Source organism: Pseudonaja textilis, chromosome 8 (genome assembly GCF_049901715.1).
Source record: "Pseudonaja textilis isolate UNSWEBS1 chromosome 8, rPseTex1.2, whole genome shotgun sequence".
NCBI lineage: Eukaryota > Metazoa > Chordata > Lepidosauria > Squamata > Elapidae > Pseudonaja > Pseudonaja textilis.
Window position 1 is genome coordinate 22,631,356 of NC_141997.1, and position 24,650 is coordinate 22,656,005.

Consider the following 24,650-nt stretch of genomic DNA (forward strand, 5'->3'; position numbering starts at 1 on the left):
AACAGCTGGCTCAGTTCAGATTGGAGCTGGCTAAGAAGGAGGATCAGCAGAAGCACCTCACTGAGGACTACGAGCATAGGCTTTCCAAACAGAGGGAAGACTTGCAGGAGTGCAAGGCCAGGTACTGGAGGCTGGAGGCTCAGCTGCAGCCAAGCTGGTATGGTATAAACTCTCAACAATTGACAACAGCATCCAATCTGAATCAGATTCCAAAGTAAGACAAAACCTCATATCAAGGGTCTCTCCAATTTTGAAACTGGTCTGAGGGAGAGGAGGAACAGCCGACAGGGAGTGGAGGTGTGGCTCCAGAGGTTGTGGAGGAGGCTAGGGGAGGGCAGAGGCCGGCTGGGCAGTCAGGAGGACCCAGGCCCTTCCCCAGAGGTGAAATTCTACCAGTTTGCACCTATTTGCTAGAACCTGTTGTTAACATTCTAAGCAGTTCAGAGAACCAGTTGTTAGAAGAAATTACTGGCCTAATCCTGTAAGGAAGGCAGGAAGGAAACATTCTGGTGTTGCTTACAGAAACTGCCTCTCCCATAACTCTTATTACATTCTTGGCAGGACTAGGAACTCTCTCAGGAACTTCTCTGGAGTTTTTTTTTTCCCTCCTTTGCTGGTACTTTGCTTGTATGGAGTGACCATTGAAAGTTACAGTGGCACTGAAAAAAGTGAGTTAGGACCATTTTTCACACTTACGGTTGTTGCAGCATCCCCAGTCTTGAGAGGCTAGGTGAGGGGATGCGTGCCTCGATGTGAGTGATGTTGAGTTGGCCACATCCAGCCAATAACATGACCACCAAGCCATGTCCACCCAGTCACATGACCACCAAGCCATGCCCACCACCTAAGCCACGCCCACAGAACCGGTTGTTTTAAAAAATGAATCCCATCCCTGCCTCTCCATCCTAGGCCATGCAGGGAGGAAAAGATAAGGGAGAGAGAAAAGGGGGAGTATAAATGAAAAAGCAACTTCACATCATCGTATTTTTGATTTTGTACTTTCAAACTTATTTGCATATGTGTTCAGAATTGGTTCTGACTGGATGGACATATAACCTCTGCAAATTAAAAATGTAGCAGGCATTACAGATACCTGACAAGTTTCAAAGAGTTTGGCACACTGTTTCAGAATTCATGAAGTATTTTATTAACTTTTACCAAGCATACTCAGCACCTTGAGAAGTCACCTGTTGATTTTTATTTTTTTTTTTCATTTTGCTATCCCTTAGAATAAAAGTTTTCATGTCATTCCTGCAAAGGAGAGGCACTGGTTTCTTTGCTTGCAGGAAAGCTTATCAATGGCTCTTTGTAATGATGGGTATAGCCTCTTAAACAAAATGAAGAACACTACCTGGGAATCACTGATTAGTTATGTTGGTTCTAGAGAAGGTCGAGATATAAAAAAACTTTTCATTCAACTGTATTTACAGAACATTTGCATGGTAATAAATAAGTCATTACAATTACTACAGCCTGTTCCACCAGACCTCCCTCCCCAATCCCAAATGTTATATGCTTCCCACGTGAGAGACGTCCACATTTTGACTTATTCCTAAAGTTGGAAATAGCGAGTCAGTGGTCTTCGCATTGTCCTGCCTTGCTTATAACTAAAGCAGGAATTACTAAGAGCTCAGTGCTTCCATCAGTTTGTAATAGGTGAACATACAAGGCAGAGAAACGAGGAGAACAAAGGCTCAAAAGTGCTTCAAATATTAACTGTATCGAGAGCACAGAACGTGATGCTGTCACCTCTCATTTCAAGACCAGTTGATAACCAAGTTCAGTGCAAATTTTAATTTAAAAAAAAGTTCTTTCATGCCAAACCACTCACCCTTCCTGTGAGGAAAGGATCCATTTTACGTAAACCCCTGTAATTTCTTGTGCTGTCACTTTTTAAAAAGTTCAGTGGCTCCGTTTCACATTGAGTTTGTGCCTTCCCATCTATGCCAAGCCAGCCTCTTCTTTTTGCCTTGTTCTTTTTCCAGCAGATCCTCCTTTGTTACTCCCAGGAACCCAACCCTAGCACAGCCACTGACTCAACTCATTTCATGTCCGTCCACTGGAGCTGGATAAGTGATGGTTTGTATTAGAATTCACAAGTCTCTTTGCAGCACAGTGCGTGTGGACCACAGTGTCGTTGGGATAACGGACAAAGGCAGATTCACAGAAAGGTTTCTGGCACACCTGGCAGAGTTTTTTGTCAGAGAGAAAGATTGGGCTTTCTCTTAGTTTCACCTAAAAACAGCAAGAAGAGAAAACATCTGTAAGGTTCTTCCAGTTTTGTTTTTGCAAAGCCATTATTTGTGAAGTAGGAAGTTGACCAGAAGGGGTTGAATGACCATTGTCTTACACTGGCTTTCAGCATTCATCAAGACACAACACTAAAGTTCCTTTAGGGAAACCATAATACTTAATGGAAATGATCACACTAGATCTTTTGCAGTACCCTGGCAGTGATATGAGACTCGGAAAAGGCTTCGTTGAGAATTAACTAGATCCTTGGAAAGCTTGGGAATCTAATTACACTGGAAAGGGAAAAGCAGAAAAATTCAAGAAAGGTAGACCTACTCACCCACTCCTGCTCACACTTTTTAATACAGATATAGCACAGGAAGGAGAGATAGGAAACATAAGTCATCACGTACATATGAACCACAAAAATTGGAGTGTTGTTGTTCTCCGATGAATTAAAAAGGAGAAATTTGCAAGCAAAACCCCTCGTTAATTAGACCCTATAATAAACCTACCTTTTCATGCTTGTAAATAAGGTTCTCAGCTTTCGCTAAGTTCAGTGCAATCTCAGCCATTCTTTGTGAATGGATACTTTCCCTCATCGCACCCATCAGAAAGGAGGAGAGAAGCTGCATGGACCAGCTGGCGGGAATTAGCTGCAAAACCCATGCAGCATCAAATTCAGCTGCATGATTGTTCAGAAGGTCAACGGCTGCCATATTCAGTTCATGGTTGGGTGTGCTGGAATTGAGATATGTTGAGAGCAGCATATGAAAAAGCTTCTGTCTGTAGGGAAGGCCTTTGCTCTCGGAATTCCATAGGCAGTAGTCCTCGGCAGCTGAGAAGTCCTTCAGTTCGTGGACCAGAATGTGTAGAGCTTTTTCATGTTCTTCTAGCTTTCCATACAGTATTGCACACTCAGCATGAAGATCTGTGCCAGCAATTTTATCTGCCAAATATAAATTTAAATACAAGCTTTGTGGACAGAAGGGCTGCTTATTTTTCTTGGGCTGGCCTGCAATACATTTCAGATCCAGATATTTTATCTCCTTCCATAGATCATACCTTTCTCAAGATACTTTTACATCTAGTGAAATTAATCACAGTTCATGAAATCTGCCATCAATCTGTGAAGTTTTTTAAGGTTATGCAAGACTCTTATTTTACTCAATAAAAAATCAACTGAAAAATACATTCAGAGCAAGGTGCCTACTAGACTTCTGATCCATCATGACCTCTCATAAAGCAAAACTGGAGATGAATTCACATAGTTTTGCTCTGAAGATATGTGCAAAACATTGCACGTGCAGTATACATATAATTGTAGGGCATCATGATTAGTCATCGCAAACTAGTTTTAACACTAATTAAAACAATTGTTTTTATCACCCTTTTCAGTAGAAAGGCAAGTGACTGCTTGATCAAAACAAACACCAAGTACACATACAAAATTATAATTACTTGCATTATAAAGATGATTTCTTTAAATTGAATCCAAGTTGATAATCTAAGAGATAATGCATCCTGACAGCAGTCATATTCACAAGACTGCTTCCCACTGCTCTTCTGGGATGATTCTTAGCCGAGCTCAAAATATTACTAATATGTAACACCCTTAAATATTGTAACAGCAATTTAAATTAATCAACATGAACAGTGGCTCTCTTACAATCTAGGTGACATGGAAGTAAGCAACACATTTATCATCACAATCTACCTAACAAACTTTACCCAAACTTTTGCCACTTATAAATAAAAATTCTTAGGGTGAGGACAATTCTTCCAGGCATTTTTGCCAACATGACCACAAATCATGTTGGAGGAATGTATGATTTCTTACACATAAGGCCCAATGCTAAAGAACTATCTACTCTATTTAATTTGATTCAACTATTAAATATTTTTAGTTGATATAACAGGCAAATGGAGAACTATCTGTTTCTCTTCTAATGACACAGCTGGGTCACCTCTTTAGAAACCAACTACATTTTAGAAATGAATTTGCCAACCATATTAATGCTTCTTTTCCACGATTATCTCCTAAAATACCACATCATGACTGATGACTTTGATTTCAAAGCTTTTTCTACATGGGAGAATAAAGCTGCCCAATTCCCAAATGTTATAAACTTCATGAAAAAGGGTTTAGCAGAATACTGTATAACACTTCCTGAATCTTAAAACCTAGATTAAAGTATACTCCCAGAGCCTTAAAACATGTAATAGTTCAAATGGCATCCCCATTAACCGCTTCAGGGAAAGATTAGTTAAAAATGGCAACACAGAATCTTGGTTCCATTTCAATTAAGGTTTAATAACAACCCATTAACAGTCATCCTGGAGCAGTATTCAAATATTCTAGCTCTAATTAATGGAACCATGTTTAATGGAACAGATTAATATACTCCTCCTTTTCCCCTAAACCACCAGTATTGGCTGTTTGCTAGATTTAAATTTCTCAGTAACAAATATTGTGGCAATATACTACATGCTTTCTAATAATTGCTTGAACTGCTTCATATCGCATTTTAGCAGACTTTAGATTTCAGTTCATTGGATCAATTCTGAGTTATCCTGAAGCTTAAGCTGACCATAAAGCAACAAAGATTGATCTCAATACAAGGTCTTAAACGTGACCCCTCAATAACATCACATCATGGTGTGCCTTTCTTGGCATCATACCTTTGAGTCTCTATAATAAATTTCAGACTGTAGGTTCAAAAGTCTTCTTCAAAGCAATCAGTTCTTATCTGTGGCAAAAGCAAACTGTATCTTGGCAGCCCACCAGACAAAAGACCCCAAAGGAGATAAAAGTGTGTGTGTGTGTGTGTGTGTGTGTGTGTGTTTGTGTGAGGGAGGGAGGGAGAAAGAGAGATCATGGAGAAGTAGCTTAAACATTCTGAAGTCTGGTAGTACACATTAGCTCTGCCCAACATTGAGCTCAAATGCAATAGATTAAACCCTAAAAAGAATACATTTCTTGACAGAAAATACTTCTGATAAATGTAATTTGAAGTGTCTTACCTAAAATGAAATGAACTCTGTAAAGATCAGATCTCTGCAGAAGACTGCGTAATTTTGCCTGCATTTTTGTCAGCTTCCCTTGCCTCTCAGCCCCCAGTGACTTCAGACGGAGCACTTCATTGAGGTAAAGCACTGTTAGATAGGTGTGGTACTTTTCTTTCTGTGAAAATAAGAGTAACCAAGGAAACCTCAAAACAGTTTTCATACACCATTTTTATCAATTGCTTCAATAAAACTCATTATAAATAATAAAACTCAAAATAAAAACAAAAGTATCAAGACATAATGTCAACAGGTTCTATTACTCAGGCATGTTAAAAACTGTAATACATAAACAACAAAGTCACGGTCAAAGTAATTCTGGGAGAGCAACATTTTAATCTATAAAATTGTCCAAATATATGTTTCTGGGATTAAAGAGAAATTAAAGAAAATTAAGTCAAAGTATTTATTTATTTCATATCTGTACTGCATTGCAGGACACGAGTATAGCATTAAACACAGCAGAGAAGGTTGTCTCTTTTTACAGCATTTTAGCTAGTTCTTTTGACTTGCAGAAACTAAGAGGAAATAACGTAAAAAGTAATTCTTTGTTTTTAATTTATCACATGTACCATAAGTACAAAAACTTGAATGTGTATAAAAATATGTGAATTTTATACCAGACCCACCATTCATTTTTATAACATCCAATGTCATTGGCAATTCTACTTAGAATTTGAATAAACAAGGGGGGGTGAAAGAGGGTTCAACTTCCAAGTTACCCTACAGAATAACAGAATTAAGCAAACATTCTGAATACTAAAAACACAAAATTTAAAAGCACCAGTATAGTTTGGAACACACAAGCAAACAAACATACTTACTTACCCCTTTCAAAGCAATAATATTGTACAGAAGTCCTCACCCAAACTTACTTTTATTCTTTTCTCTAGAACTAAGTATTCCAAGTATTTTACTAGTGATACCGGATATTTTTTAAGGCATTTGATGACATCATCTGGGTTAAAGCTGTTTTTCTCTTGATCTTCTAGGGGCCTTTTAGTGAAAATATATACACCAACCTAAAACAATATAACATTTAGAAATTCCAGAACTGAATAAGTACACCGGACAGACAATTCACAGACCAGTTTCTCAAACACTTGACTCTTTTCCCGCTTTATTCATATAGAAATTTTTTTAAAAACCTAATGGTGTAATGATGACAAAAAGCCCAGAATAAACTTGTACAACGTTTGCTAGATACGTTTTTTGGTCACATTTTATAATACACTGTATTACAACTGAATGTAATGTTTTTGAAAAAAATCAAAACAAAACCAAACATATTTGTACTTCCCTCTTTAAAGTGAGGAATACAATTTAGACTTCATGAAAACTCTAGCAAAAATATTGCATTTCCCAGGTATTGAATTCTATGCTCCAAAATCAAGGAAAATAAACCCTGAGAAATACTGCCTGAAAAACAAGAACAAAAAAAAAATGAAGGTTCCTTTTAGGGCTACACATCAGTACCTACAACTATAATTGCATCTGAATGATAATTTGATACCTGCTTCATAATCACTGACTTTTGCTTGGGGATTATGACACTGGAATACCAAGGGGGCAGAATTAAAGATTTCAAGAATACAACTCAATGTACAGATCTAATTATTTCTAGACAAAGTATCCAAGCAAAAACTTTTCCCCAAAGGATTTAGCCACATACCTCCTCGTTATGCTCCAAGATCCATTCTGCGTACTTCCACACCAATTCATGGTCAGAACAGGAAGTTAGGAAGTCTACGATATAGTCATAAAGATCTGTGCGTGTAGAGTCCTGAATCTCCCCGTTGACTATCTGGATCCATAACTAAAGTAAAGAAACAGAAGTTTCATTTCAATCTTTAAAAGGACAAATGCTATTTTTTTTTTAGTTCAGCCCTAGGCCACTCTCTTGAAAGAACAGACCATGAGGAATAGTGGAGAGCCATACACAACACTTAGGGCTATGCAATGTTTCACATTCAAAAGCAAGAAGTTGCTTAGGAGATGGGAGTCATCATCAAACTACCTAGTTGCTTTCAGGAGTTGCAGACAGGTTTAACTCCTTACTCCAGATTACAATATCTTCTTCTTAGTCCACAGAGCAAGCTTATATTCTCTATGTATTTATGTTTCTCACACAGAAACACAAATTCCCTTTTATCTATTAGGGGGGAAGCCCACACATTCCAACCACACAGATCTTTCAATGTATAAATCTTTATTTTGTGTAGGTCTTACTAAACACCATTCCCAGTATTTTACCATCTATCTAAAAAATATTGCCACGAACGCTGTGGGTGCTTGCATGCACACTTCTGATTGCCTCTCTCACAAACACACACACACACACACACCGCTCTGCGATACCAACCTGGAAAGGTTGGGGAACTCTGCTTTGCAATTTACAGGATGCACCAAGAAATACACAGTTTGGTTAGACATTAAAACGAAGGTTAACCATTACAATAGTTTAATTGGCAGAATGTATCCAGGTTGAGATGGCAGCTTAGCTTAGTAGGAAACTTAACCTTAACCTTAACTGATAATGGTGCTGTGGAGATATAAAAAACTAAACATTTTTAAAAGTGAATAAATAGAAAGGGAGCATAGAAACAAATCAAGGATTTCATTCTCTTTGCATTGTTAAAAGTGTTTGCTAACAATGAATTTATCGGTACTGGCTTTAAAAATGTCTACTTGTGACTGTTTTGTTGTTGAGTTCTTAAAGTTGTCCTACAAGGTTGCTGAGTACACTCCTTTTGTGCACCGCACTTACCCAATTCTTATAGCAAAGCTATCAATGCAAGATATAAGAACAGGTTTTGTTTATCAACTGGTTTGTAGCAGAAACTGATGCTGATCAGGGAATTCCTGGCTTAAAGTCATCCAGCAGGCTTCCATGCTAAAGGTTCCACGCTAAACCCTCTGCAGGTTCAGGACCTTCATCACTGCACAAGTTTTGAACAGTCTTAAAGTGGAAAAAGAAAGAGGTATGCCACTCTGCACACTAACCTGTAGTGCTGCAGCATCTTGACCATTTGAGTGATACAGGAGCCCAAGTGCAAAAAACCTGTACAACAAGGAATATGAAATAGTAAGTGACTTAGGCCATACAGCAGGAATAAGTATGTATTATTTTAGGGATTTGGAGAAAAGTTTGAGAGCCCTTGGTTTAGATTTTCAATACACCTCGATTCTTCCAGTCTCAGGTTAGCATAACTTTATCCCGAAACTTGCCTTTACTTCCACTAAAGGGTAGAAGGCAAATGAAGGCTTTAAGCAGGTAACAGATAACAGATAATCAGAGTTGGAAGGGACCTTGTAGGTCATCTAGTCCAACCTCCCACCCAAGCGGGAGACCCTACACCATTTCTGACAAACGGCAGTCCAATCTCTTCTTGAAAGTCTCAAGTGATGAAAGTTTGCAAGGAAACAAACTCTATCCACAAGATGGCCTGCTATGCTACCTGGATTTCATTTAGATAACAGAGATTTACTAGGAAGGAATAATTTTGCTAGCTCAGCAAAATTGCCCTCAACCCAGAACACGGGAGTCAGTCCTGGGCCATCACTCATGCAATGGTTTACAGTCCTTTGAAAAAGTAACTTGGATATAACTTGAAAATCAAGTTCTTTCTGATTTATTTTATCCCATCTTAATCGATTTTTATGAAAAATTCAAGATAGCAAACATACATATTAGGTTTTTTTCCTCCTGCTCTCACCGTAACAACCATGTGAGGCAAGTTGGGCTGAGAAAGAGTGACTGGCCCAAAATCACCCAGCGGACTTTCATGCCTAAGAACTCACAGGCTCCTGGCTTCTAGCTTGGTGCCTTAATCACTAGATCCGTGATGGCGAACCTATCGCATGCGGGCCGGAAGTGGTACGCAGAGCCATTTCTGCTGGCACGCAAGAGGTCACCCGGAAAAGCCCCACTGTGCATGAGCACGCATGTGCCGCCAGGTAGCTGATTGTCAGGTATCTGCCGCGGATGCTGCAGCGCATGCGCAGGGGGTTGCACGTGAATGCGCAGGAGGGATCATGCACGCACTGCGTGTACAAGCATGTGTGCACTTTTGGCACGCGACAAGGAAAAGGTTAGCCATCACTGCACTAGACTAAAGTGGCTCTTATGACATTACTTTATGTAAGCTGCCTGGAATCACCATCAGTTGGGCAGCCATATAATTTTTCTAATTAAAGAGCAGAGCAGAGCAAGTAGAGTACAGTAGAATAGGTCTAGAATAGAACTTTATTGTCACTTTAAATGTACACTAATCAGCATACATTAAATGAAATTTTGTTGTATTCAGCTCTCAAAAGATAAACAGCTGACAATTCTAGTAGCAAAATAGTTTACATAGATTTTTGAATCCAAAGGATCTACTTTGGAAAACTAAGATGATCTAACATATGACTCAAACTCTTTGGAAATTGCAAACCGTACAATTTTGAAGGAGGAGGAGGAGGTGAAGAACAATAATAGTAGTATGTCTTTGGAATTTCTCAGTCATCCAGGTCATGGTTATCCCAAAGGTGCTTTTTCAAAAGGCAACTGGACTTTTGTTTTTCCTTGAAGACGTTTCGCTTCTCATCCAAGAAGTTTCTTCAGTTGTGACTGAATGGTGGAGGAGAGTCTGAAGAACTGAAAAAGCTTCTTGGATGAGAAGCAAATTGTCTTCAAGGAAAAACAAAGTCCAGTTGCCTTTAAAAAAAACACCTTTGGGAGTAGGAGTAGGAGTAGTAGCAGCTGCATAAAGGTAGTATTTACAGTATCCATTTGTAAAAGGATTTATAATTTTTATTATCAAATAAAAAATAAATTGATCCAATGAAAATAAAGAAGACTGCCACTATGACTGCCTTATGCCAAAGAGACACAGGCTTCTGGTTCAATATTCCAAAAGGTGAGCAGCCAAGTTGACACAGGGCAATTAGGATTCAAGCTGTACAGAGCCTGGGATTATCTGGGGATTTCTGTGCTTACTTTTTGTGCTTCTCCAACCATGCAGCACTGTCTGACAGAAGGCAAAAATTCTCAGAGACCAGCAGATCCAGAAGGCTTTCATGATTGGACTCTGCGTAGAGTTTCAACAGGGCTGTGTCAATATCCTCCTTGTAGCCATTTGTGACATCAGTGCTGCGGACCTCACTCAGATAGGTCATGAGAAATTGCTTGCACTTGATCATCTTCTCCTGGTCCCCTTGTGTAAGTTGGTTTAGGTCAGCATATTCGTGCAGAGGAGGGTGTGAGCGCATGAATGAAGAGGAAGTAGGCAACAGCAAAGGGTAGAGAGAAATCAGCTCGCGGACATCCAGCTGGCTGCTTCTGTTAATCATAATGTCAAAGGAGATATAAGTGTGCACTCTCTCTCACACACACACTCAATAACAACAATGCTCCTTCTTGGTCATCCCTACTGCAAGATATTCTACATGGGGCTACTCTTCAAGCTACAACTGGTACAGAATGCAGTAACACAGACAGTTCTGGAAGCCAGGTGGCACATGTGACACTACCGTTCCATAAGCTACACAGGTTTCAATTTGCCTCGGAGTCCAATTGAATGTGTTGGGCATTACCTTTAAAGCCTTTATAGCAAGGGATCTGAAAAACATCTCATCCCGATAGGACTAGCCTGCCCACCCACTCATTATAGGGGGAAAGGCCTACTTTGGATCCCATCTGCCAAAGAATTTTGACCGGCATAGTCCAGGAGAAAAACCTTTTCTGCTTGGCCCCTGCCCTCTGAAATATGCTTCTGTTTGAGGTGAGGTATGCCACCACATAACCCCTGTAACTCTTGTAGCTCCTGGCCTTCTGGGAGAGCCTGAAAACTAATCTTTGCCACCTGGCCTGGGGCCCCAGGAGGCCTGCTACATTGGGGTGGCTTATGATGATTCCTACCCCCATGCCACCCATTGTCTTGGCTTTTAGCTTTTCTATTTAACTCTCCTAATTTTAATTGCTTTGTACAACTTTTTTACTTATTATATTGCAAGCCGTCGAGATTGTGCAAGTGAAATAAATAAATGAAAACAACAAAAATGACAGTGTTTTCTAATTCAAAATTCCTATACTTTTTTGGGAGGTGTTTGAATGCAACACTTTATGGGGCCACCTCTAGCCACATTTGGCTCGTCTCAACAAGTTAACATTTATATCCAGTTAGTATTCGGATGGAAAGCCACTATGAAAGTATGGGTAGACTGGGAATTCAGAAAAATTTCCAGAAGAAAACAACCATAAATCACTCCAGCATTACTCCTAAAAGGTTACATAGTTGTATCCCCTAAGTTACTAGGATCTAGGTTCAACAAGAAGAATACTTCATCTGAGCTCAAGGAAATAGTAAATGGATTCTGCCAGGAGTGTTAATGTCTATCCAGTGTGTGCACTTGAAAACTTAAGAGGCAGATTCAGCAAGGAAAGCCCAGGGTGGTTTTATAAAAGTTATCTTTCAAAATCCTAATCCCACGGTAAACCAATACTTAAAAAAGAAAAACATTCAGCACAAAACAAACTGGTTTCAAATTGTGCGCCCCCGCCATTTTTAACAAAATGGAAATTTGTTTGTTTTCTCCTACAGAACATTAAAATATCTATTTAAAAATTAAAAGTTCTTTCACCAAAACCAGGCAATAATTTCCCTTTTTTTTAGCCAAAGCGGTTTTTTAAATATGACAATGGCTTTAAAATACATCATATAAATACAAATTGGAAAACCTGGACTGTGCACATTTTAGATTTCAGATCAGTCATTTGAATAATATATTAATGTAACTGTTTTTTCTTTGAGAACAGCCTACAGAGTAATTTCTACCTGTTTTGATCCTGACTTGCTTTTACTATATATCTCATACAGTATGTGAGAAACTTGGACTGCAGAGAATGTAAACTGGCCAAAATTGTTATCAGCGGCATAACACTGAGTGGTACAGGATGTAATCTAGTTCACAATCAGAATTTGCTCAGCCTAAATACCCTGCATTAGAAATCCAGCTCTCAAATTCTTTTTGGATTCAGAAGTTTAAGACTCACATATAATTATCAAGTAGCTGATGCTCAGCTGCTTGAGCAGCAAATACGCAATCTTATTTCAGTATTAACTCTCTATCCGGTGTATCCAACAAGAAAAGAAAACGAATCCACTGGCAGATGAGAAAGGCAGAACCTTACAGTCCTGTCACAAGCCCAATGTACAGGAATCAAGACTAGTCGATTTCCTTGAACATCACTTAAAGACCAGCTGCAATTTCATTTGGTCCATTGACTAAATCTCATGATTTTTATGTACTTCAGGCCAATGTCCTAAAATTTTTAAAGCCAACTAATCAAGCAATGATGAGTGTGATGACCTGGGGTATGGCACAAAAACAACGAAGTCACAAAAGTAGATAATGTCCCTTTAATACCTCCAACTTGGCCCCCAATGTTCAGTTATTATCGGCTGGAGAAAAAACTCTCCCAAGAATAGGTTTTAAAGAGAAGAAATTCAGTCCGAACTCAACATACATATAAATTATAAATAAAAACCAACACAAACCACGCTGCAGCAATTAAGGAGACAAGGCAGGATAAGGAATTGAAGACTTCAAAAGATAACGAAACACAAACAGTTGGGAGGATACCAGAACCCAGATAAGACTTGGCAAACCAAAACAATTCATGCTTTACTTCCAGCAAGGAGCTGTACGCAAACATCCTTTTTAAATCCTGTCTTCCCAGCTGCAGCTAATGAAGGGAATCAGGGCCTTTTTCTCCCCCGTAACCCACGTTGCTCCCTTATCCGTTCCTCCCTGCGTGCCCTAGGATGAAGAGAGGATAGGCCTGGGTCTTCCTCTCAATGCCCAGCCGGACTGTGCCCTTCCCCAGTTTCCTCCATAGCCACCAGAGCCACACTCCCACTCCCTGTCAGCTGTTCTATCTCTCCCTCGGAATCAGATTCCAACAGGGGCATGACAATGAACTAGACCAATATTTCTCAATCTTTGGTGACTTGGAGATGGGTGGATTGCAGTTTTTATGACTCCCCAGGCAGCATCCACTCATCTTCAAGTCACCAAGGTGGAGAAACACTGAACTAGACTGCAAGAATGTTTCTTACCCCACAGCAGCATTACCTGAAGAGCTCTTTTGCTTCAAGGAACTGGAGCTGGGCAAACTGGATAAACCCTGCTTGCTGCAAAATTCGTTTGTACATTGTCTGCCAAGGAATCAAAGAAAAATAATTTAAGTTGAAAACGCAACTGCTAGAAGGTGACCAATGAACCACCTGTTTTCATTATAATAAGGAAGAAGAAAAAACTGGCCCGATTCAGAAGTCATTTCCACATTGTAAGCCTGAGATATAGCTTGAGAGAGCTGGAAATGAATTGCCCTTTCACCTTGGGACTGCACAACACAACAGTCGGGTACCAGCTAGTTCAAAAGAATCCTGAATATACTCCAAAAAAATATAGTCGCAGTAGAAAATTCTACAGGACATTCAAGTGACTTCTGTACTATGATAAAACGTATGCTTTAAATGAAGATTCTTCTGAAGAATCACTCACAGTGGAAATAAGCACTAAAGTATTAAGGGCACTTACATATCTGAGAGCACCCTTTCTCAACCTTGTCAACCTTAAGATGCATGGATTTCAGATCCCAGAATTCCCCAGCCAACTTGCTAGCTGGAGAATTCTGGGAGTAAAAATCCACGCATCTTAAAGATGCCATGGTTGAGAAACACTGTCTTGGAGAATGAACACGTGTTGGAAAAATTCATAGTTTCATATGTGCATGCCGCAAAAAATGTCCGTTTGCAATTTTGAGATCTGGGATGTATACTCTTCCTTCCATGAAATGCTTGCCAAAAGTTTTAGGCACTCGGAAGCACACGTTATTAATTTAATCAATTTACATTACCAGCCATCTTTATTAATGGGAATAGAAACAAAATATCTGAATTAAGACCCAATATTTTAAAGTGTTCTAATTATATATTTACAGCCATACAATAATGAACCACTTTCAATTATTTAGTACTTTCACCTGTGCAAGCACAAACTTGATTAATCCTACAAACCAATCAATTCATAGCCCACATACCCTCTACCAAATATAAAGGCAATCAAACTATTGTAACTGAACACTGTTACACATTCAAAACCCAGGCTGCCCGTTTCTGGAAGAAGATATGTGTGTTTACTGAGACACGCCAAGATTACAGCCATAAAACTGGAATGGGTGTATCAAGACTTAAATTAAAATGACTAATGTCATTAGAGGTAGTCCTCAACTTACAACAGTTCATTTAGTGATTGTTCAAAGTTACAATGGCACTGAAAAAAGTGACTTATGTCCAGTGGTGGGATTCATATTTTTTTACTACCTGTTCTATGGGCGTGATTTGGTGGGCGTGGCAGGGAAAGGGACGCTACAAAATCTCCATTCCCACCCCACTCCAGGGGAAGGATACTATAAAATCCCCATTGTCTTCCCACCCCACTAACCTGCTTTACATCTCCATTCTCCTGTGCAGGGCAACAAAAGAAGACCCAGCTGACCAGGAGGCAGAGAATAGAAGTGGTATTCCGAACTACTCAAAATTTCCACTACTGGTTCTCCAAACTACTAAAAATTTCCGCTACCAGTTCTCCAAAAGTGGTCAGAACCGGTTGAATACCACCTCTGCTTATGTCCATTTTTCACAGTTATGAACTTTGCAGCATCCCCATGATCATGTGATCAGAATTCAGATGCTTGGCAACTGGTTCACATTTATGATGATTGCAGTGTCTTGGGGTCATGTAATCATTTTTTGTGACCTTCGGTGACAAGCAAGGTCAATGAGGAAACCAGTCACTTAACAACCGGATTATTAACTTATCAACTGCAGTGATTCACTTAAGAACTGTGGCAAGAAAGGTCGTAAAATGGGGCAAAACTCACTTAACAAATGTCTCACTTAACAACAGAACTTTTGGGCTCCATTGTGATAGTAAATCGAGGACTACCTTCATTTCTCTGTTGAATAGAATCTAATGTATATTTTGCCTTTTTTTATTACTATAATTGCTATAATTGTCTAACCATATGCACTATCAAATTGAATGCTAATTAAAAAGCAATTTCTTAGTAATCATAGTAGCAACTACATTATTAACTACAGTAGCAACTACATTATATTTAGTACGGCAGACCCACAGGATGATTTTATTAGTTCTACTGAGCTATTAACTCCATTGGGCACTTCAATTCCTTTAATTCAGGCTGGTTATCAGAAGAATTTCAGGAATAACTGGTTCCCCAAGTTTGCTTGCCTCCAATTTCCAGCCATTTCTCTTTTTGCATCTTTGAGTGTGCTAGCTTTTAAGCAGAGATCCTGTTCTTTGATTGTGCTCAGGACAAAGGAGCATGATAAAATCACATACTGGAAGGCAAAGCAATTGGAGGCCTTTACCAATACAGGAAAACCAGTTGGATAGCAAAAACAGCGTGTACCGTGCTTCAAATATGTGAACTATCTTTGATAAATACCTGAATTTTTGTAAGTTTGTTAAATAAATACACTGCATTGGTAAACAAGACTTGATGAAGTCAGTAAGTTGTCTTCAGGTAAAAACATTTAGATAAGGGTAAGGTAAGCCACAAGAAGTTTCAAGATTTTTTTTTTAACATTTGTTAAAATGTTCATTACAATTACAATACCTAAGGGTAGTTCATCACTCCTGACACAACTAATTTAACCACAGAGCTGTGGAATTCACACAAGTGCACTCCCAGGATTACCACTGTGCAAAACATTTCAAATCTGAACCATTTAAATGTTCATAACATTTAACACCCGAGCATAAAATAGCTTACTTCAAGGAGCAAAGAGACTACTTCACGCATAAAACATTTTTATAATATTAAAAAAAAACACCTTTTGAACTTGTAATAGAACTTTCTGAACTCAAAAAAGCATGCTTGGAAGTACATACTGGAAGTATCCCATTTCATATTCAAAGCAAAGTAATATTCTTGCTTGAAACAAAAGATTCAAATTCAAAACATTTTGTACGCCCTTACCTAGATCTATCTCTTGAAGACATAATACATTAACAAATACACAGAAGTACATTTTTAACTTCATAATCGTCTGAGGACAGTCAGAGACGTTTTAAAATCAGAGGCAAACCTGAAATTTCTCCTTTGGAATATTCCTTTCGGCTCCCTTTGCTAACACCAATGCTTCTTCAACTCTTCGGCTACCCAAAAGGTCTTGAATTTGTTTTTCCAGAGGCAGTGGGACCAAGAAGTATACTCCTTTGGTAGTAGCTACAATTACTTTCCCTAATTTTAAAAACAAAACAAAATGTCCAATTTACAAAGCAAAGCATGAGAGAGAGAATATGTATGCTCTTTTAAAGGGAAAATAAATATTTCCAATGCTATACAGTAGGAACATATATAAGCATAGCCATTTTTCTCAAATAGTGATGCAAATTGTAAAATTATAATTTCTACTAGGGCTGAATAACTCTCTTTCACTATTTCAAGGGAGAAATAGTGATCCAGGATACAAGTGATAGAAGTTATCCAAAAGGTCTTTGTGGGTCATGGATGTTTGCTGATCTTTCACAATTAATTTTCCTTTCCTCCATTTGGATGAGGAAATGAAACTCCAGTTTACAACAGTCCAGATTTGCTGAGGTTTTCCTGTTATTTATATATGATTGCCAACATGAACAGAAGCTTCACGCAGCAGCTAGCAAAACGGACTTGTGAAACTGTTTAGCGTCTTACACAACAAACCAATCAATAGAAAAGAAATAAAAGGCAGATTATGGGTTCTCTCAATCAAACAGTTTTGACTTCTAGAGACAAGTCCCTGCAGTTTTCTGCAACATTTTTGGAAGTGACTTGCCATGATTTATTACATCCCTAGGCCTGAGAAAAAGAACTGGGCCAGTCAACCAGCTGATTGGTTGGTTGTTTATTAAATTTATGTGTCACCCGTTTCACTATCAAGCAACTCTGAGCAGTTATTGTGCCCAAGGCAGGATAAAACTCCATAGTCTCCCACCTTTTAAACCAACAGTTCAATCACTAGACCAGAGTGACTCTCTCTCCCTCTTACGTACCTTCAAAATCTTGTAGGATATGCCCATCCTTAAAGGGCAAGGTTTGCTTCTGCTGCTGGTCCAGCATACTATGCACAGTAATGAATTCTTCATCTAGAGCAATTACGTACGGAAAATAGAGGGCCGCCCCAATCACCTTTTCTGACCAGCGAACAGGAGCCCGCTGGGAAATTCCATCCACAGTTGCAAACATACCTGCCAATGTATAAAGAGGAGAAATTAGAACTTTCTCCGGCAACTGACAATCACCCTGAATTCCAAGCTGCTGTTTGTATGAAGGTATACCTGCTGCAAAAAAAGGCATGGAACGTCGTGATAATTTCCAAGCATGACTCAAATATATTCTGCCATCTGAAAAAGTGCATCAGATGTTCCTATTCTGTTCTATGATTTTAGGCTACAGAATTGTAGCATGCTAATTATTTGCACCCTGACACAATCTTCAAAATTACCTTGTTTCCTTGATAGCAGGGCTATTGGTTTTCCTTAAAGTATTTAAAGTATGGCTGCCTCTATAGATTTCTACATTTAATGCAAGATCACAATACAGAGACTTTTTTTGCCACAGTTCAATCAATTTCTCCATGCTTTGGTTGTCCTTAACTCTTATTGCTAGAATTAAATTTCACTTTGAAACGCAGAGTTGGAAGGATCTTAGTTATTACTTGCTCATCCCTGTTCAATGAAATAATTATATTATCCCTGGCAAATGGCCACCCAACTCAGCTACTAGCAATGAAGATCTGCTTACATCCTCTTGAAGCAGTTCATTTCACTGCCAAAAAGAATTTTTAATAACAGTTCTTACTGTCAGCATTATTTTGTCACTTAAATGGCTGTTTTTGTTCAGAAATAAGTGCCATGGAGTTCACTTAGTACTTACTTTTCAGAGGAACGGAACTATTTAGCAATCAGTTAACACAGGACTTCTTCCATCATATAAAAAACAGGCAATCGCCATTGATAAAATCCAGACAATCTCACTTATCAAAGAAGAGGACAATTGCATATTTTCCTCTTTATAACATATAAGCTATTCAGCTGGTTAATAAATGTTAGATCACATATTTCATGTTTTCATAATACACAAGTGTTTGAATACTTAAATAAGAAATTCATCCCAAGAATTCTTATTCCATTTATGAAGCAGTTTCATAAAAATGGAACGGATTACCCTTCAGAAAATTCAATCAAATCAAGAAAAGACTTCTGAAGCCAAAATTATATTTTTAAATTAATACCCATAGTAGAAATGCTACTGTTCTATGAAAAGAAAATTAAAACCATTTAGTGACAGCTTTTAAATTATATTTAACAAAGCTCATATTTGCTTTTTAAAATTTTTATTTCATTTTACTATTGCTAGCTTGATTCTTTTGCAGAATGTTAAGGATTTTAGATTCAGAATATAATCAATTACAGTTTAGAACTAACTACTTTATTTAATACTTTAATCCATTTCTTTTTTGGATTGCTCTTATTGTTAGAAGTCAGAGAGGTGTAATTGTCACAGAAATGTGGAATGGACACTAAATAAAATCCTCCACAGGTTACTAATTCCATAAGGAGAGGAGGTATTTTTCTAAATGAACAGACCTTCACAACTAACTCTCTGGATATTTTTAATGAGAAGGCAACAATCCAGTTTAGCATTCATCACCATTTCATGAATTTTGATTTTGCAATATTATTTTTGCAGAAATCTTGTGAAATTATTATGCAGGAGGAAGAAGGGTTAAGAAGAGGTAGAGCAAACGTTTCCAAATTATGAGCTGAAGCTTACCTAATCCCCCAGGTGCAGCCAACAGGAACTCTTCCCTGCCTATTCTTTTCACAATTGGTCGCTTCTGTTCACCAGTGTAAGGAAAGAGCTCCTGGGAAGCTCCAGTATTGTAGTTCAGTATAATATATTGGTTAGCGAGAGCAAGGCATAAGTAATAGCCATCCACCGCTACAGCACAAGGTTGCTCTCGCGTGCAACATTCTTTCAAAATCTGTACTTTGTCCTCATAGACCAAATATATCTGGATGGTCCTCCGTTTCACTGAAACAATACACACTTCCACACAGAATGGATCCCCATTGACAGGGTTCTCATTCAATGTGAACATCAGGGCTCCTTTGATTCTGGCCCCAGTGGAGATGGGTTCCAAGTTGATCATGTTCATTAACGTGATGGTATTGTCACAGAGCACCAGAAGCCTGTTAAGCGCAGAAGCTGCTTTCAGCTCCCCCACAGCCTTCCGGCAACTGAGGTACTTATGCAGCTGCTTGGAAATAGAAAAAGGTGTTTTTTCAGAAGGGGAATTTTTCTCCTCCAAGAGAAAATGGCAAATAGAACCCTCATTTGTTCCAATGTAAAGATTTCGTCCACAGCACTCCACACATTCGATATGGACACGAGGTCTGTCCTCTATCAGCATCTCCCACTCAACTGTGGGAACAAGCTTGAAGGCCTTGACACTCATTGTGCTTTCCAGAAGATGGCCTACTAAACTAATAAATAAAAAGAAACTGGATTTCTGGACTTCTGGATTGAAAGCTACATTGTCTTTTCATCATTCAAAATGCCAGGCTTCCTCTTTCTTTAAAACTTTAATGGTATGAAATTGACAATTTTCACTGCTGAGGAATAAATTTCTGAAGATAGCTATTTTAATATAATTGAACTCTTGCATCTGCAGCTTGGAGAGCCATAGAAATTGAACCTGTAAATGTAAATAAATACATACATAAATAAACACTGTTCTAGAACAGAGATCCCTCAAAAGAATAAGACAGATATTAGTTTCCTGACTGCTTAGGACCCAAGATTTTGGAGCATACTTCCATCTTCTAAAATCCTCAAGAAATTATCATGAGAATTACCGGAACTCATATCTAATCGCAACAAGTATTGATGGCTCAGCACGGTATGCCAATATCATCTAGCACTAGTCTCAACACATCTGTGCCTCACAGTTACCTAAAACAGGGTTCTTCAAACTTGACAACTTTAAGACTTGTGGACTTCGACTCCCAGAATTCCTCCTCCAGTCATGTTAGCTCAGGAATTCTGGGAGTTGAAGTCCACAAGTCTTAAACTTGCCAAGTTTGAAGACCCTTGACCTAAAAGAAATGCTGCTATTTAATTTTTGGAAGCATGCTATAGGCCACTGTGCCAGACAGGTTATCCTTCCCCAGCTCAGTCCTCTTCAGATATGCTCTTTTCATGGTTGATAAATTCTGTAGAATTTAAGTTGCCAGTTTTCAGATAGAATATATTCTTGGTAATATTGTATTATTTATAAACAATGCAATCTAAGTATGCTTATTTAAAAGTAATCCTCATCATATTGGACAGGCTAGTCCCTCTTCACATTGGTGTCTGCAGTTGTAGACACTGCAACAAAAAGACCACTGGCTGAACAGTCTTAACAGTTTGTAGGTTTAGCTATTTTGCTTTTAGAACATATTTTACAGAACATGGTATCATCAAGTTTCCATTATATTTTGCAGGTGCAGAATGCAACACACTCTGGCCCACTTTTCTTCGTATTTAGATGAAACCAACATTCTAATTGTTTAAACAAAATTTGTAAGTTTGTACTATATTTCGATCTTTAAAAATCCATCAAATTCTAAATCATATTTGATTAAGTTGATTAACATTATGATTTTGAATGATTGTACCTATTTTTTTATTTTCTTCTTCAATCTTTATTTACTAACACAAATGTAAATAAGCAAAGTATGAGAAATTACAATTAAGACTATGATTAAAAATACATAAATTTCATTATATCTACAGACGAAACTTTCATTCTCAGCCTCATGTACATAGGACGAATACTACTCTATTTTAAGAATAGAGTATTCTTATGTTGTAAGAATAACTAAAAATGCATTTATAATCTGCATGTACTTAAATATTAATAAGTCTATAAGTAACTGATTTGCTGTAATGCACAAAATAGAAGTGACTGTGGAACCATATGGAGCCCTAAACCTTTAAAGCAAGCATCCTAATGTAGTTGAATTAGGAAATGTAAGGCTATATATTCAGAAATCTTGATAATCGCAATGAAAGTACAGCATCTTCAGTAAGGATTCTACCATGCCTTTAAAATGGCACTGCTTCAATAAGTGTTGAATAATTCCTGTTTTTAAAGCATTTTTTTCCTCAACTGATGTCTGCTGGCCTTGCATACTCTTAACTTCCACTGCTATAATCAAACACATCTGGAAAACATCAGCTGTGATGTAAGATTCTGGATCCTTCTGTAAGCAGCTTGAATGCAAGGGTTAAGATGCTGGACTAGAAATGGGATTCAGCCCACCTTAAGCCAAAGCTCACGGAGGACTTTAGATCAGACATCTTCTCCCAGACCTACCCAACTCATAGGATCGTTGGGGATTGGAGGTGGGACCTCTACAAATATCCCTTTGAGCTTCTGCAGGAAAGTCAGAATATACATGATCATACAAATAAATCAATCATCCCAAATTATTGTCATTTTCAAGAGCAACAGCCAGTCTTTGGTGGGTACAATTCTTTCTCCCTCAAAAACAGACCAATAAGTCTTGCACCGGCTGCCACTTCAAGAGACCACCTGCCAACTCTCATCTTACACCTGAAGGAGAGCTACCTATCTCTGCTCCTCGGGTCTCCACTGAGTGCTCCATCCTTACCATAAGTGAAGCCTCAGCTCTTCTCCAAAATCACCCTCCTTAATTCCTCCAGGCTCAAGCCAGCCTTGGCAGGATCCCGTCCTTTCCTGCTTCCTCGCCCACGGAAGATGGGTGGGACGTGGCGTTTCGCATCCTGTCGTTTCCAGAGGCACCTACCCTGGCCAGGCCGAGCTTCTGCGCCCAGGCAGCCCCTCACAGCCACCCCGCCCACACACCCCTCTCCAGGCTGGGTCAAGCGCCCGGGCGGGGGGCTGCTACACCGGCGAGGCCGGAGCCGAGAGCGAGGAGAAGGCGAACAGCAGGTCCGGCGCAGGAGTGGAAGTGGAGATGCAACCTGCCGCCTCTCCTCCCAAGCCGTCCGCCAAGGCCTCCGCTCAGGGCAGGCCAGCCGGCGCCACCGCCTTCGCTCCCCGCCGGATCCCCGGGAAATCCGCAGCTCCCTTGCCAACGCCGTGCGCTCCGGCAGCTGGCTCTTCCTCCGGGGGCGGCTCCCCGGCCCTTCCGGTCACAAGGCAGGCTGACAGGCGGATTCTTCCCTCTGACTGGTGCGGGGCGGCCCGCTGGGAGGGTTTGGCCGGCGCAAAGTTTCGTCAGAGCGCAATCCTCGGCTCAGCAACCGGAGGGCTCTGGGAGACTGTGTTTGGGGTTGGATTTCCACCGGAGAGCGGGGCTCCTGCCCGTGGGAGCGCAGCCTTTGGCTCCAGTGCGTCGAGAGCTGAAGCTAGTTCCTAATCCTCGGTTTCTTGGATGCAACTTGGAAAGAGAACCACCCCGTAAACGTTGACCTATAATGCTTTTCTAATGTTGGATCGAAAACGACCCGCGCAGTTGTTTTAACAAAAGTGATCCGCATGCAAAAAAGAAAAGAAAAGAAAAAAGAAGTGCCCTGGAAATCCAATAAAAGATCTGGGGGACTGTTCCCAGAGTTTTTGCCTCACCTCGGTTCGTGCACTTAAAAGTCCAGGACAATGTCCCTTGTGACACGGATCTAGAGCTTGCTGTAGATACACCATTCCCCTTAAGTAAGCAGCAGCAGCAACAAAATGGGATATAAAAATAAGCAGGAAGGGTTAGGGTTAAAATTAAACTATGTTAGGCTCTGTCTTTGGCATAGGCATGGCTCTGCTAATCTTTCGCCTGATGTACTGTATATTGGACCAAATGTTATCAGAATATAAGAAATATCTTGAAGCCAGTTACAGTGTCCACAGGGTGCAATCAAAAAAAAGTGAAAAGAGCAGTGGTGACATGCAATTGAAGCTTTGCCTATTTTTAGGTGCAACACTATGCTACTGTCCTGACTTTTTAAACCGTAAGCTGCAGATCCCCTGAAGTCAGTCCCAATCATATCATGAGAGTGTCCAGAAGAAAATCCTTGATGAGCTGGAATAGAATCCCATCTAGTCCAAAGCTTTCCATATATAGCCATTATAAGGAAACAAATGTTCTTCGTTCTAATTTAGCATGGGAAAGCAAAATGTGAATATAAGGAATGTTTGGTTATGCTGGGCTATTGAATCGAGGCCAAAAATAAAAGGTGATATAAGAAGAAACAAAAAGGGTAAATGTTACTTCCCATTGACCAGACAAAAATTAAGAACAAAATTGAAAAAACAGTCTTAAAGCTCAAATGCCTAAACAATTAAATATACTGATAACTGTAAATCTGTTTTTAAATTAAAAATGGCAATGTGTAAAGCTCTTCATAAAAATTAATATTTTTAAATTAAAAAATTAAGTGTTTGTGAATTTTAAGCGCCTGCAGTTCTTAATGACAACATTGAGTATGAATAAGAAAGTAGAGCAGAATACCACATCTGCTAAAGTTTTAGTTAAAATGTTTGCCATCTGACTCTAGTGGTAAATTTTAGCTCTTTCAAAGACATTTCTGTAATTTTGACTCCATTTATTTATCTTACCTGCAACCTTCCTCCTCTGCTTTCCTTAAACTGGCATAGCTTAGCAATTTATAGTCAAAGACTCAAAGACTGTATTAACATATAATAATTAAGTAAGCATTTAATTACTACTATATGTAATTTAGGATTATATTTCTACTGATATACAGTACGTACACAGCTCCAACTCCAATAAAAACCAGAAAGCAGGCTGGAAACTGGGAAACTACATTCTAGTCCTGCTTTAGGCATAGTCAGCTATATGACTAGGGGCAAGTCACATTCTCTGGGGCAAACCACTCATGAAAAATGATGGCAAGATGCATTTTTCCGTCTTACTTACCTTAGGGATGGGAGCCATTTGGTCCCTTGAGGGCCAGACTGTAACTTAGGATTCATGTAGTAGTAGACTTCTTTTTCCACATACAGTTCCCATATACCCTAATAGCTGAGCTGTGGCAGTGGGGCATCTTTAGAACAGCCTGTGTACTGTTTAGATGGAATGAACTCCAGGAATTCCATTTGAATAAGATAAGCAAGATAAGCACAGCCAAATATTAACAACCAGTGCATCAAGTTTGTAGGTTAATGATTTCTTTATGATATCTATTGCATATCAGATATTCAAGTTTCTGACATTGCACTATGAACATTCCGAAGGGCAGCATGAATTAG

General features: G+C 39.2%; 1 protein-coding gene across 3 annotated transcripts; it reads right to left on the reverse strand.

Annotated features, from left to right (window-relative positions):
• Positions 1-1,123: 1,123 nt before the first annotated feature.
• On the reverse strand, positions 1,124-24,503 carry TGFBRAP1 (transforming growth factor beta receptor associated protein 1). 3 transcript variants are annotated; one of them, XM_087938503.1, is made up of 13 exons: positions 24,319-24,419; positions 22,078-23,094; positions 19,190-20,114; positions 17,407-17,601; positions 16,461-16,615; positions 13,417-13,499; positions 10,280-10,621; positions 8,302-8,359; positions 6,971-7,114; positions 6,174-6,320; positions 5,257-5,416; positions 2,748-3,181; positions 1,124-2,235 (listed from the first exon to the last, which is right to left on the reverse strand). In XM_087938503.1, the coding sequence occupies exons 3-13, from the start codon at positions 19,872-19,874 to the stop codon at positions 2,047-2,049; spliced, it is 2,592 nt and encodes an 863-aa protein (XP_087794629.1). In that variant the 5' UTR covers positions 19,875-20,114; positions 22,078-23,094; positions 24,319-24,419; the 3' UTR covers positions 1,124-2,046. The 3 variants fall into 3 exon arrangements, with proteins under 3 accessions (XP_087794629.1, XP_087794630.1, XP_026563228.1); XM_087938504.1 differs by lacking the exon at positions 22,078-23,094 and having other exon boundaries at positions 24,319-24,503; XM_026707443.2 differs by lacking the exon at positions 24,319-24,419 and having other exon boundaries at positions 22,078-23,284.
• Between the last annotated feature and the right edge of the window lie 147 nt (positions 24,504-24,650).